Genomic DNA, 16075 nt, shown 5'->3' with positions numbered 1-16075 from the left:
CCGAAGGATTTCTGATGTTCAAAGCTTCCAAACAGGACCTCCAAAAGTTTTCATCCTTATCTGAGAAGGCGACAAGGCGCTCAATCCTACCTCTCCTGGGATCTGGAAGAGCAGAAAACATGAAGGGAAAAAACCCGACACTGGCAGGGACCAAACTTCAAAAACCTCCTGTCTGACAGGCAAACTTCATACTTGTTCAACATCTGGGCTGCTTGAAATATTCTCCCTAAACAATAGATTCCACAGACCCGAGCTGCATCATTAGATCCACACAAAAATTACTCAACAATACAAAACTTTGCATTATCTATTTTCCCCATTGAAAAGGTAAACAATAATGGGGGGGGGGACAAAAAATGCAATCATCCATAAAAACAGCCACAAGGTAGATATCCTTCTCATTTGATAAAAATGCTGAGTTCAAAAAGAACATTGTATAATATGAGTACAACACCTCTAAGGAAAAAAGATCTGGAATCAAACTGAAGCGGATCTATCTATTGTTCACCAACACCCAATTCAGAAGACCAGGGGGAAAAATAAAAACTCATTTAGGCTATCCATTGGTAGCCTAGTATTCACAAACCAGGTCTAATTTATAATTTTTTTAAATGACCAGTAAATCTAGCCCTACTCTGTGTCCCTGGAGATCCAAAACTGTGCCCGGTGAAGCACGAACTGACTCGCCCGGTGAAGAACGAACTGACTCGCCCGGTGAAGAACGAACTGACTCGCCCGGTGAAGAACGAACTGACTCGCCCGGTGAAGCATGAACTGACTCGCCCGGTGAAGCACGAACTGACTCGCCCGGTGAAGAACGAACTGACTCGCTCGGTGAAGCATGAACTGACTCGCCCGGTGAAGCATGAACTGACTCGCCCGGTGAAGCACAAACTGACTCGCCCGGTGAAGAACGAACTGACTCGCCCGGTGAAGCACGAACTGACTCGCCCGGTGAAGAACGAACTGACTCGCCCGGTGAAGCACGAACTGACTCTGTGGTATCACAAAGGGGTGGAAAATACCAGGAACATATAAGACCTATAGCATGTCACTCAAATGACACATCAACATGTTTATTCATCTACAACGGACAGATCCTGCAGACAGGCTCTGGTAATTAACACTCCACACACATATACATGATGAACTCACATGTAAAACCCTGGCCAATAGAAACATTTTTAGCATACAGAGAAAAACAGAAAAAAAGATTACAATTGCCATGATTGTTCTTTTTCTTCACCATCATCACCAAAGTAATAAACAAGTGCAAATGCCTGGAGAGCAATTCTTCAAAACCAAAATCGAAGAAAAAAGATTTAATTGAATACATATTACACTTGGACTAACGGTCAATTGAACAAAACACAGAGTCACATCTAAGCATTCATCACAGATTTCTGTCACACATAAAAAAGTGGGTGGACTTTAATACCTTTGGTACCGTCTGCGAGTTTAGTCACCAGGCCGTAGGCCTAGTATGTGCTCACTACCGCTGGTGACTTTAGTCAACCAGGCACACTCAACATAATTTTAAACAACGAGCAGAGCCACTGCATTGAACTAAATACCAGAGAAAGTTAATCTATATGATGCCTGAATGGCTTGTGAACCTCAGTGAATTTTCAAAGCATGTTTCTTGGGATGCGAAAGTTTTAAACATTTTTTAAAAACATTCTACATGGCTTCAGCGTTCTAAACAGGTGCGGTACTTGAGGGTTTATCATCAAATGAGCCTTCGGTACTGTAAGTGTTAAGAATGCTGAAGTAGCTCCTCCTGCAACATTTGGAAAGGCAGGCATTAGACTTGCAGTCAGAAAATTGCCAGTTTGATTCTCAACTCCATCAGAGAGAATAATGTATCCTTAAGAATGCTATCATACCATATTTTTCTTTTTCCATGATTCTCAGCTACACAAGATAAAACAATGTATCATTCTGAAAGGTATCATACCATATTTTCCTTCGTTCACCCAGCTGCAAATGGTCACTTGGCAATTGGTAAAGGCGGAATATTCCAACAATAGTGAAACAAAAGCAGACGCTCAATAGTCTGCAACACTGTATGTCCCAAGGAGGACTGGAATAAAGATTATACACTAACAAGCTGGCTAAGGGAGTTATTGTGACATAACTGGCATATTCTATGCACCTAAACTTACAAATACAAAAGCGCACACAAACACAAATATGCATGTATGCACACACAGACACATATACATTTTTACGCACATGCAAAGCATATACATGGACATAAAAGTGGATCCTCACATACCCAAACAAAAAACCGGAACAATTTCATGAGTAACAAGGTCAATCATATTATAATAATAATTACCGCATTTATATAGCTCATGTCAACGCTCTACAGCATGCTCTATGCACTTTACAGCCATTATTACTCCAGCAGAGCCAGAACATGCTCAAAAACATTGTTGACTTCCCGGGAAGCATACAGTGCAATCCAGTAACAATCCAGGAGGCATCTGGGGCAACGGGCCTCACTACATCAAGCATGTGCAAAGAGATCAAGGCCATCACTGAGGCTCTGAAATGACTTTGCACTAACGGATACCAGCAGGCTACCTTTGTACGGACTCAATGAGTACTCTGGATAAAATCTTGACCGGCAGCCTCTATGCAGATTGGTTTAGGATAATCCAAGACAGCAAAATCAGACGCTTGCAGTGGATCTTCTGCCCAGGACCTGCAGGAGTCAAGGGAAATGAAAGGGCAGATAAGCTAGCAGGCTCCGCAAACATAGAGGGAGTGCTTACCCTTGACCCTCCAACTGTAGTAGCCCTTGTCCGAGAACACATCGCCAGCAGCCGTGAAGAGGACTCCTTCACGAAGGAGGTTGTGATTGCGAAAGGAGTGCAGCCTGGTGAAGGTAGGAGGAGCAGGCTGGGTGACCCCATCAGATGCTACAACAACCAGCTGATGATGGAGACAATCAGCCTGCCCACACTGAAATGGACCCTCATGAAGAGGGGCGAGGGAGCAAGGAGCAACCCATCTTCCTAAGACCCCAGTTCTACATCGAAGTATCCAAACTCTTGGCTTTCTCTTTTTACAACTGGCCTGCTGTTACTCAGTGTCAAGAAAAAAAAGCAAGACAGGCAGAAACTATGGATGGGTAGAATAGAAAGACCTAGCTAAGGCACACTCCAACCATTAAAATTTGGGCTCACACCTGCGGGTAGCAAGCATTATGGATCCACACCACAGACATATTGGTTTTCTACTCATCAAATTGGGTACACATGAACGCTTGCATATTCTGTGCACCTAAACACACAAATACAAAAGTGCACACAAACACAAATATGCATATTATGCACACACAGACACACATACATTTTTATACACATGCAAAGCATAGACATGGACAGAAATGTGGATCCTCACATACCCAAACAAACAAAATTGAACAATTTCATGAATAACAATGTCAATCATATTATAATAATAATTATTGCATTTATATAGCTCATGTCAACGCTCTACAGCATGCTCTATGCACTTTACAGCCATTATTACTCCAGCAGAGCCAGAACATGCTCAGAAACATTCTTGGCTTCCCGGGAAGCATACAGTGCAAACAGCCCATTAAGCGCTCAAACATTAACAAATGACAAGACTTTTCGCTATCTATAGCTGGATATCCATTCCCATCAAGGTGGTGAAGTAAGGGAAATGCGTGTGAAGTGACTTTCCCAAGGGCAAAAGTCGGGCCTCTGACAGGATTCAAACCCATGACCTTACGGTTGATTGAGAGTCTGAGAGCCTAACAACTTGGTCACCGACGTCACCTCATGCTTTCAGAGAAAGTTTCAATTATTCTTGATGATCAGAGTCCCCACATTCAAAGTCATCATCATCATCAGGGTCACGGTCAGAATCACTCCCAGGATACAGATCAGAAACATCATTGGTCTTTTGTTCTTTTATCACGATTGAAGACTGTTTCCCACCTGCTACATACATCGCATTTTTCACCACGCAGATGTTCACTCTGAAACAGAGAGAAAGTACACAGTACAAGACTAGACTTCTGGAAGCGAATGTTATAAAAAAATCCAAGTAAATTAAGATAAGATAAGAATAAGATAGGTAAGATAATACTTCATTATCCCAGAGGGAAATTTTTTTGGGCTGTAAAGGACCGTAAAAACACATGCAGGTATACATAAAAAATTTTAATTATATATTACTCTCATTAAAATTCAATATGGAAAGAGAAGTAAAGCTGACAAAATGTACATTCACATCAGATGCATCATTCAACCACATGCAGGAATTTGATTACAAGACCTTCGGAGTTAGAGACATACTCTAAAGAGCAACACACATCTATGCTCATTCTGACAAAAGCAAAAGCCTTATGCTAGATGGTAAAAAAACTTCTTTCATATCTTTCTTTCTTTGTTGTTGGAGGTACATATCTGCAGCTGCGTGATCTTACAATTTGAGTGGAAATGGTGTGTGATGGGTCGTTTATAATGCTTTTTATCTTTTTTTAATACATGTGGTATTATACATTTCATCAATTCTAGTAAAATCATATCCATAGATCTTGCTCGCTTTCTTAATGGTTCTGTCAAATTTTTCTTTATCTTTCACCTTACAATTCCCACTCCAGCAGCAAATACAAAATAGTAGCACACTTTCAATCATAGAATGGTATAAAAGGGACATAATCTTATTATCAACACGGAAACTTCTTAATTTCCTGAAAAGAAACATTCTGTAGTCGTTATGTCAAGCCAACGAGCAGTATCACGTTTCGGTACCGAGCAGTAGTTTAGTGCTCGAGAAGCGACGGGAAAGGCGTTTCTCGCTAGAAACGAGTACTCGGCTCGTCTCGTGCCCGCCCCTAGTGAAATCATTGCCCAATTTTATTAGTTTGATGTTTTTGTTATCAAAAGTACAGACGTTGGTGTAGAGCAGATCTCCGTATCTAAATTTGTAGGCTTGATTTTTAGCATAAATCCCTTTCACACGAAATTCCTGTTGAAATGGATTCCCATATGTATGTGAGTACACTCACTTTAGAAATATTTCGTGCTCTAACAAATAGGACTCTAAAAAGCAATAACTTCCTTCCACTTTTAATAAATACTTGTATACATTATAAACAAGAAAAAAAGAACAATGTAAAAAGACTAATGCAACTACATGTTCCTTCTGCATGGAAATTATTTTTAATTTTGCCCACGTGCTGGCTGAAGCCTACTCTTATCGATTTTAGGATGACCAAGGGGTCTTTAACGTGCACAACTTGCACATGGGTGTGGCTGAAAGACAGCAGTAAGAAGGAGCCAAGGAGTAGCAGTAGAAAGGCTGAAGCCTACTCTTATCGATTTTAGGATGACTAAGGGATCTTTAACGTGCACAACTTGCACATGGGACCTCCAGGATTTTTTCACCCTAATCCGAGAAGGCTAGGTATTCCATCTTATCTACCCTAAGATCAGGGGTGTGGCGGAAAGACAGCTGTAAGAAGGTGCCAAGGAGTAGCAGTAGAAAGGCTGCAGAAGGAGTCAGGAGTGCAGAAGAGGGGGCAAAAGAAGGGGGAGGGGAGGCAAAAAAGGGAGACAAAAGCAGATAACAGAACATGGTTAGAGAGCAGGAAAGTAGGTGAAAGGAGAGCATTTTAGAGAACATATTTTCTGTCGCTGTCAGGATCCAAACTTGGGACCTATTGAATGAGACGTTAACACCATAACCTCTAGACCACAAGAGCCCCTAGTCCGAGTCTGATTAGAATGTATATTAATCTTCTTCTTTTACTGAAATATTTCCTCTCAGTTCAGTATCTTACCAGAGGAACAAGCATCTCACAAGTGGCAGGACCATGATTTTTGTATGAATGAGTGCGAATTTTTAAAAAAATACAAATTAATAGGGTAACAGTCATTACGAGTTGGGAAAAAAGAAAGACAGGCAGACAGACAGACAAATATACATAAACTTCAAAGAGGCAGAGATAAAGAAAGAACCTGCCAGTTGTATCCTCCAATCACTCACACCTGAGTCAAGTAGTTGTAGCTTCTTCCACACAAAAAATAGGAAAATCCTCAAATGCACTACATAAAGGCAGAAATACTTACGATTTGTCAGGTTTTGGAGTCTGGGCAGACCTTGGCAAAGCCAGACTGGACTGTAAGTCCATAGGTCCGGCCAGCATGTCTCTGTGCTGATTGTTAGAGCACGGGTGAGAATGTGCGCTTGAGCTTGCCCTGTGGCCAATACAGAAATCAGAAAATCAGTCACACAACACCATTCCAAATAAATCAGTCAGTCAATCAGCCAAGTTTTACTAAAAAAAAAGTCTACCATACCGAACATTCCACATATCAGTCAACCTCTCAGCTTCAATAGACACACATATAAGTCAAGCACACATATCCTCATCACACACACTTATATCATCATACATATACATATCAGCCAACCACACACATATATCAGCCAATCACACATGGACTCATCACACACACACACAAACACACACACACACACACACACACACACACACACACACACACACACATATCAGCCAACCACACATAGCCTCATCACACACATTTATCAGCCAATCACACAGTCTCATATAACACATGTTAGTCAACCACTCAGTCTCATCACACACAAACATATATCAGCCAAACGAACATAGCCTCATCATACACACATATATCAGCCAACCGAACATAGCCTCATCATACACACACACACATATATCAGCCAATCACACATAGCCTCATCATACACACATATATCAGCCAATCACACATAGTCTCATCATACACACATATATCAGCCAATCACACATAGCCTCATCATACACACATATATCAGCAAATCACACAGACTCAAACAACACAAGTTAGTCAACCAATCACACAGTCTCATACAACCCATGACAGTCAAGCAAACAGTCTCGAAACATACAATACAAACTGGTCAAACAATCAGCCTCTTCACATAAAAATCAGCTAACCAATAAGCACCGAACTGATAAATAAGCAGATCAGTCAGCACTTCCACACCATAGCATAAACAATAAGCCATTCAAAAGCACCACCACAACTTACAAGCAAATTGAAAAGCACGGTGGTTTAAAAATCAGCAAATTAAAAGCACCCTCAAAGACAAATCAACCACTCAGCAGCACCATAGCAGGTAATCAACCAAATAAAAAGGACAACCGCACATAAATCAGGCACCGAAAGGCACACAAACTCAATCTAAAAATGTAAAGTAAACGGCGCTTTGACTTTTACCGTTTGTGAGGTTTCATGTGCTCATTAAAATAATGAAATAGAAGAAATCTGCATTTTCCTCACGTTGGGCATATTTATCTCTTTTTTTTTTTGCTTGGTTGTTACATCAATTTGAAAACACACTTTTGTGTGGATTTTACTGAAAAACCTAGACCAAAAGCACAAACAATTTTTATTTGGTCTCAAAGGACACCACGGCTTCGAAAATCACAAAACTTTGGTGGCCATTTTCTTGCTAGCTTTACCTCTGACACCAGGCAACCCCCATCTTTTTCCATGGCAAATACAATGACATGTATCTCTAATCTATTCAAGATAGACGGGTATTTTTTTCATCACTAGCAAGACAAATAAACGAGCTTTAAGATGATACCAAATACTCAATATGCCCAAAAATTGACGAGTGCCTGATTCCACCACATCACAACACATTTCATATATTATATTCATATAGGTCTAAAACTTGGAAGATCCCAGGGCCATGCAAAAAGACCTCCACCCTAATTCTGTAAACCTTAGTTTTCCCAGCCTAATAATTGTTATCTATTTCTTCCAAATATCTTTCTTTTTCCTCTTATTTAAAAGGAAATTATTGTATTTCTCTGATCTTGTGAAGAAAACAAAATATGACACATTAAGATTAAAAGTAAAAAACTATAAGCCACAAACGTGTTTTTACAGTCATTCTAAAAAAAAAAAATTTTCAGTTCTTTCTACTGATGGAAAGTACTCATAAGATATCCTTTTAATGTCATCACTAGTCAGATTTAGGTAAGACAAAAAGACACATTATATATATATATATATATATATATATATATATATATATATATATATATATATATATATATATATATCAAATTATTTATATATAAATTAACAACTGTACGGCCAATTTTATTTTCAAATTGCTTTACATAAGCTACTAGAAATAAACATTCCTCCACCCTGATCTTTAACAGACTCACAATTCTACTGACTGCAGGGAGCTGAAAAATAGGAAATCACCGGTTCTGGGAAAAAAATGGGACTCCTTTCGAGCAATGAATAATTTTCTAATACACAGAGTAGTATTTCACTTTGAACCTACAATTTCTTTAAACAAAGAGGTTATAAATAGAATGGAGGCTGCTGCACTGTGGGCAGCAACTCATGATAGACAGAAGCACAGCGCCTAGTGGAGGAATTATGGCCAAACAATGGCGTAAGCTGATAGACTCTCGCACCGAAAGCTAGATCTATACAAAAATGTATTAGCTCAAGCCAATTATGGAAAACTAGCTGGGCTTCCTGTTCGATGAACGGACTTGATCGTCAAGTCATTGTGGGTTCAGTGCGCACAGCATGTGAACAGAAGTCTCACTTGTTCACAATGGTGTCTTAGAAGACGGACTTTCCCAAGATTAGATCTAAACGAAACTAATTAATGAAAAACTGAAAATTAAACTACAGTGACTTCAGACCCCTCAATAAAACTGTGCACCCTTTAAAAGATTCTGAACTAGCGTTATTTTTTTCAAATTTGAAAGTTAAGTAGGGCAGAAGTTTTAGGCGGACAAAGGGATGAACTTTCACAAATATAATACAGTAGTCTCCGCCTAAGATCCCGGTGCTCGGGAGCAAGGAAATGCGGGATCTTAGGCGAACCGGGATCTTAAGCGACGAACCCAGGGAAAAATCTATGGTGACCCATGCTAAGGCTCACAATAGGTAAAATGGTCTCCCTCCACTCTAAAATGAACAGACGTGACCACTTGGTGGGTTTATGACGTATGGCGAGCAAAGAGTGGTTAACCTTGATGACCTATCACAGTGCATAGTGGGATGAGGCGTGCCATTTTCACTTACTATCCTATCATGAGTCTCAAGATCTACGCATATCCAGTTGCCCCTCCCCCTTACCTGTCGAAAATTTATAGATTTCCATCTCTGACCGAGTCCCCCCCCCCCTCCAACCGCCTTTGTCGTTACACACCATTGAGTTGTGAACACACCAATTAAAATTCAGTCTGTCTCGCAAATTCGGGAGTAAAGACAACTTTTGAAATGGTCAGGGAAGAGTTCGCAGTTCAATGGAGCGAACGTGTAGGCCCTACCCACCTAGCGAGTGATATAAGTTTAGGGGGAGAGCTCAGGTGTGATGCGATGTTCGGGGAAAACAAACGTGTCGGTCAGTTCACACCCCGGTGTGATCCTGTCTGGGGCAAACATTGTATCGCTTCATCGAGTTTTACAACGTGTATGTAATCACATTCACGATAGTGGCTGATCTTTGATGCGATGGACAGTTTATTATTTATCTCAACTTTTCACTCTTGATTGATCAGCTGTCCCGCCCGGATTTTTTTCTGCAAATTGTGATCTGAAAAGCGGGATCTTAGCCGAATGTAGACCTTCAAAGTGAATCAGAGCGGGATCTTAGGGGTGACTTTTGCATAGTAAAAGCGGGATCTTAAGCGAACCGGGATCGTAAGCGGTGGGATCTTAGGTGGAGACTACTGTATATAGAGATGCCTTGTCCGCTGATCATAAGTCAGAATGCTCTCATAACAAATGGGGTAAAGTTCCAACTCGCAGTTTAAGGTCATTAGCTGAAAAAAAATATTTCTTTTACCATCTACGAAACTTATAACAGTGGGTGAAAGGGCATTTGAATATCAAGGCCCCAAGATCTGGAACACTTTCCCAAGTACTTTAAGAGAGATCAAATCTTTTGATTCATTCAAATGTCAGCTGAAGTCATTTCTGTTTTTAAATTAATAAGATGAACATTTGGATAGATTTTCTTTTAGTCAGAACACAACGTTTTATGTTACTGTTGTGCATTGTGTTGTATTGTAAAGAGCTCAGAGCCTGTGCACTTTAATAGGGGTTGAGCGCTATATAAATGTCATTTATTATTATTATTATTATTATTATTATTATTATTATTATCATTATTATTATCATGCAATTGTTGTCTCAAATTTAATATTTTGTTTCTTATCATTTCTAATAACAACAAATTCTCTCAGTGACTTGCAAGATTTGCTCTCATGTCTGTTTAATAATTTTCTGTTATCTGGACAACTGTTTTCTTCTTATTTTCCCCCTCCTTTTTAATTTGTAAACTGTAGTACACTGTGTTGAATGACTAGTAAAAATGGGGATAAAATACATTAAGTTCTTAAATAAATAGACACTTCTTTTCAGATTGTCTTTTTATTTCTCTTTACCTCTCTGTCAATCAGTCAGTTGATCACTAGTCTCTTTCAATTTCCCACATTCCTTCTTCCCTTCCTCGGCCCATCACACTGCCTTCAACCCCCCCCCCCCCCATTCTCCTGGCACATTATCTCTCACGACTCACACTATACCTCAGCCCTCTATGATCCCATACAGAAAAGACTGCAGTTCATGCAGGTTTGCCCCCACTCTGCTCAGCATGTCACATGTGGCATCAGGAAGAAGGAGAAGGAAATCCATTAAATTTTAAGGTCCTCGGTTTAAAACTACCCAAGGAATTATTTAAAGTTCATTGTGAAATATAAACTCATGGACAGACATAAAGAGGTAAAGAAGAAGAAAAAAGTAGAAACATGACCAAAAGTGTTCACTGAACAGTAGATCTATGTCCATACAAAGTGCATTTTTTTCTCAAATCAAATCAAGTAAAGAGAAAAATATAAAATCAAATCTAAATAGCATAAAGTTTTATTTGGGTACACATTTTTAAAACCAATAAAAAGACTCCATTGTGCGAATAATGGATTCATGAAAAAGGAGACAACAAACAGAAATAACAGCCCATACAACACTGACCTGGATATTCTATCATAAATGCTTTTACGAGGACAAGGCCAAGGCCTTGCCCAATAAAGAACTGACGTTGCAAACACCGGTTGTTGTGGGGTGGCAACTGATGGCAGCATATCTGGAACAATTTTTACATAGATTTAGTTTTTCACCAGACATAAAAACAAACTACACCCATAGCATAGATATCTTCTACCTTTACATCATACATCAAGCTCCAATATTTCATCTTGAAATTTATCAAATCATCATTTTTTTTTGCTTTTCCGAGGCCGCAGATCTTTCTCCGTCAAATATCTTTTCAATGTGAGGATCATACTGTTATTAAGGTTTCATGAACTGAACCATTGAAATGACAACTAATAGCATTTGCAACAGCAAGTCCTATGTGCTAAACAATCTATACTATAACCCCAGTAGACCCTAGAACAGTCAGAGACATTCTTGGCTTCCCAGGAAACATACAGTGCAAGCAGCCAATTAAAAGCTCAAAAACTAACAAACAGATATCATCTTTTGCCATCAAGAGCTGGTACTCATTTCTCCTGGGTGAAATGAGGAAAATTCATGTAAAGTGCCATTAGCAAGGACACAACATCAGGTCCCTGATAGGGTTCAAACTCATGACCTTTCGGTTGCAAACCCAACAGCCTATTCACTAAACCACCAACCACTCATGAATTCTTGTCTGTAGTTAGACCCAATACTCTGTCTTATTGTGTGTTTTTTTAAATATCAAATAATGGCATGTCATGACTTTTTAACTACTGTATTGCCTGCCCGTCAGGGTCATCCAGGTGAGAAAGAGCAGGTGGGCAGTGGCAAGTTGGAAAGCCCGGAGGGTTCAAATGTTGAAGGTATTCTTTTTGTTTTCAATCTCTGTGGTATCAACCTTACTGGCAATCTAGGGGGTGGACTGGATCTTATTCAGAAGTCCTAATCATTTGATTCTCTGCTCTAAGATGTAGTAGTGGTGGACTGGCATTGTTCCAATATTTTTCAGCCTGTTTCCGATCCTGTCACATGTGGTTTTGTTGACAGCTCACCTCAGACGGCGCATCTCGCAAGCAAGCAATCTCATCTTCTGGTTTTTTTTGTAAAGGCCCATGTCTGACTCTTATACGTCAAGATAGAGATGAAGTTGGAGACAATAAGTTTGGCTTTGGGTTCCATGGGGATGTTTAAAAGCAGTGGTTCCCATAATTTATACAGATGGTTTAGTGAAAAGAGATAGCCAGCGAAGTGGATGGGGATTTGTTGCATTCGCCAACAATAAAATCATACACAGTGCATCTGGAGCCTGCAGCAGGGCTACATCAAGTATGCGAATGGAAATTGAAGCCATCACGAAAGTACTTGATAGGATGACCCAAGATCGCCCCCACACAACCCATGCTGTTCTTATCACTGATTCCATATGTACCCTCAGAAGGATCAAAAAAGGTTTCCCGAGAACATAATGGATTCAAGTTATCGAACGTCTATACGATCTATCATATGGATTTTCTGCCCTGGCCATGCAGGTGTTAGGGGAAATGAAAAAGCCGACAGGTCGGCTGGTGAGGTCAGTTGACAGCACAGTTCGACCAGATAGGGTCGAGATCCTGAAATGTCTCTCTCACCAGCTGATTGAGGAGGAACATAGGGAAGCAGAGGCCAGTACTGCCGGGGAGAGGATGATGCTTTTGGGAATACAAAAAGGAAGCGGAAAATCTGGCATCCTTGCAGGAAAGAACAGAAGAACGTTCAACCAGATATGCACTGGCACAATCAGTGGAAAGACCCTCGGCGACACTTGCTGACATTGTTGACTTTCTAGATTCTCCTGTCAACCTCTCGTGTCCATCCTCGGAGATAGATGCTGCTCTCTTATGCCAGTCATCAACAAACGCATCTTTAAAAATTTTTAGGACCTCTAGTTTGGTACTTGCTTTCTTTGTGGACTTGTCTCAACCAAGTTCAACAAAGTTGAAACTGTAGATGCCATGAGGTCTGTTAATTTTTATTCTCTTACTGATGCTTATCTTCATATTTCACTGCTCATAGAGTAAGTTCAGACTGTTCTTGAAGTTTGTCTTGTCTTACATGTGCCAGTCATCAACAAAATCTATCTTTCTTAAGTCCTCTAGTTCGGTATTTGCTTTCTTTGGGATCTTTTCCATGTTGACCATGAACACGAGAATCCTTCTCTTGTTCTTGAAATAAATTCAAATCAAGCTGTCATTCATATTAGGGGTTTTAGTTTTTTCCCCAGGTAGTTTACATCAAAGCTTTGTCTTGATCTACAAAGGAAAGATTTCTTTTTTTAAATTGTGATTGATTTTCTTTTTTCTCAGCAGTCTGAGAGCAAAGGTAATGTGTGAGCACCCTCTTAAGCCCATTGTACCCACTTGTACCTTGTGTGTCGCTTCAGGAATTTTAAGTACATCTTTCCCGTTTGGTTTGGACGGGATATTCCTCATCTCCTTTTCCCCCTCCTCTGGGCCCCTGACTCTTTCTGCAGCCTTTCTACTGATTCTCCTTGGCTCCTTCTTATTGCTGTCTTTCAGCCACACCCCTGATCTTCTGGTAAGAAAGATCTACACCTTGCCTTCTCGAACAAGGGCGAAAAATCTCGGAGGTCCTGTGTGCAAGTTGCGCACATTAAAGATCCCTTGGTGGTTCAAAATCGATAAGAGTAAGCTTCACCCGCCACCCGGGCAATATTCAAAAGTTCCTACCAACTGAAAATGTTTAATGTGTTCCACGCACTCAAAAGACCTTATGCAGAACTTATGTAGTTGCGAATGCCGTAAAACACTTACCAAAAAACCCCCCAAAAAAACCTACAAACTGAAGACTCAATTTGCAAAAGTCACTCACTTTCATACAATCCGAGACAAAAATTTCCACTTACCATGAACTTCTCCTTCCTTTCCAAGAGCTTTGTTGAGCATTTCCAGAATCTCTGGGTTTGGGTTCAACTGTGAGGCCTTCAGGGCTTCCTGGATATCTTTGTCAGAGTGGCTGCCCCTCTCTAGCAGAAGCTTCACATTCTGTCGACATCCATTCTTGGCACTCAACAACAAAGCAGTCTGGCCACTGAGGGTTGTGAACAAGACTTGTTAATTGCTTTTAGCACCTGACATCCATGGTGTCACACAGCACCATATCACATTATGCCCTGTTCAAATACCGCTACCTTAGAATTACAAAGTTTTATCTGTCATTTTTGCCGTTTTGAGTTGCTAAGACCATAACGTCAGAAACCAAATGTGAGGCATTGGGTGAAATCAGGTGCTCGTCAAAATATTTAAATGAAAGAAATTGGCATTTTTGAGGCCGCTTGACAATTTTTTTCTAATTTTCTTTTTTTTGCTCAAAACCTTTCATGCTCATTAAAAAACACATATCTGTGTGGATTTTACTAAAAAAACATTGATTAAAATCACAAGAAATGTAAATTTCCGGTTCCCAAGGACTCTCAGGCTATGGAAGTTACCAATCTTTGGCAGCCATTTTCTCGCAAATTTTACCTCTGAAACCAGGCGACCCTGACCTTCAATCACAAATACATGTATTTCGACTTCTATTCATCATAAATGGATATTTTTTTCACCCAAAAGAAGGCAAATGAACAGGCTTTAAAGATGAAACCAATAATCCCAAATGTCCAAAACTTGATGAGCGACTGATTCCACAACGTCGGGACACAAACATTCTATGTGCTCTATGAAAATCATGAGATTATTCGGAGTCGTTATCAATATATTCTAGAAACTAGGTACTGAACAATAAAACTTTGTAATTCTAGGTTAGCAAATTGCTTTTAACACCCGATATCCATAATAGTATTAATGGTATCACATTGCTACCTCAAAATTACTAATTCTAAGTTCTATCTGCTCAAAGCTTAGTTTTGAGAAATTTGATGTAAAACATTTTTAGTTTCACATCCGGCGCTCCCTCAAACCAAGAGGTGACGGGCTATCCATTCTTGAACTAAGTTTCTCGTCATTTTCAACAACTCTAGCTCTATGTATTTTTCTAAAACCTCCACCCAGTCTCGGCTGCCTAAAATTGGACAGCAAATATTTCTATATATTCTTCTAGCTCTACCTCTGGCAAGTGGAAACGTTGAATAATATAATACATTTTTGTTGTATTAATAAACCATATATGAAAAATTATGTGGAACCTGTCATTTCGCTTGCTGATATCTGCACCAGCATTCAAGAGTGAGGTCAGCACCAGATGATCATTATTGGGGGCAGCCGACAAAAGGGGGGTGTCGCCATACGAGTCGGCCAGTTCAGTATCTGCTCGTTTACCAATGAGGTCGTCTACGATTCCTGTTCATTGAGAAAATAAGAGGTACAAATACTTTTAAAAGATGGTAGAACTGCATGATACATATACGTGAAAAAGAGGTTTAGGAAAAGGAAGAGTTTTTTTTATAGTAGATGGGGGAAGCGGCAGGGGTACAGGTTCAGATCTTAAAAGAAATATTTCAAGGCTACTCAAGAGGACTCTTTCCCATATTTTTACCTCCTTCTCAGTCTTCCTTATGATGATGATGATGATGATGATTCATTATAATCATAATGACAATAGTAAGGAACAGCAGGAAGTAAATGTCGAAGAAGTGAAGAAGGTCGAAAAAAAAAAAATTGGAGAAGGTGTTAGTGACAGAGGTAGCAGTTATAACTGCAGTGAGGGCTGGGGATTTTCTGATGATTCCAACACAGCTGCTGACTTCAGGTTTCATACTGCCGGTGTCCGTTAGTGTGTGTGGGTGTGTGTGTGTGTTATGTGAGTGTGGGAGTGTGCGTGTGGTAGTGTGTGTGTGTGTGTGTGTGTGTGTGAGAGAGAGAGAGAGAGAGAGAGAGAGAGAGACAGAGAGAGAGAAAGAGAGACAGAGAGACAGACATGACAGACACAGACAGACAGACAGACAGACAGACAGACAGACAGACAGACAGACAGATAGAGAGAAGAGCCTCTCCCCT

At 40.1% G+C, this 16075-nt stretch overlaps 1 protein-coding gene across 5 annotated transcripts in view; it reads right to left on the bottom strand.

Moving 5' to 3' along the window:
- Positions 1 to 293: 293 nt before the first annotated feature.
- The window catches only part of LOC101857810 (serine/threonine-protein phosphatase 6 regulatory ankyrin repeat subunit A), a 24307-nt gene continuing 8525 nt past the window's right edge, over positions 294 to 16075 (bottom strand). For all 5 annotated transcript variants that reach the window (XM_035971071.1, XM_005103400.3, XM_035971074.1 and 2 more), the window contains 5 exons: positions 15265 to 15418; positions 13984 to 14168; positions 11094 to 11205; positions 6117 to 6245; positions 294 to 4018 (listed from right to left, as the gene is read on the bottom strand). In XM_035971071.1, coding sequence (XP_035826964.1) covers positions 3841 to 4018; positions 6117 to 6245; positions 11094 to 11205; positions 13984 to 14168; positions 15265 to 15418 — 758 coding nt within the window. In that variant the 3' untranslated portion in view covers positions 294 to 3840. The remainder of the gene's footprint in view (positions 4019 to 6116; positions 6246 to 11093; positions 11206 to 13983; positions 14169 to 15264; positions 15419 to 16075) is intronic.

The sequence above is a fragment of the Aplysia californica genome, unplaced genomic scaffold (genome assembly GCF_000002075.1).
Source record: "Aplysia californica isolate F4 #8 unplaced genomic scaffold, AplCal3.0 scaffold00370, whole genome shotgun sequence".
In the NCBI taxonomy this organism is placed as follows: Eukaryota; Metazoa; Mollusca; class Gastropoda; order Aplysiida; family Aplysiidae; genus Aplysia; species Aplysia californica.
Note: the sequence above shows the minus strand (reverse complement) of the source record. Positions and strands in the feature narration are given on the sequence as shown.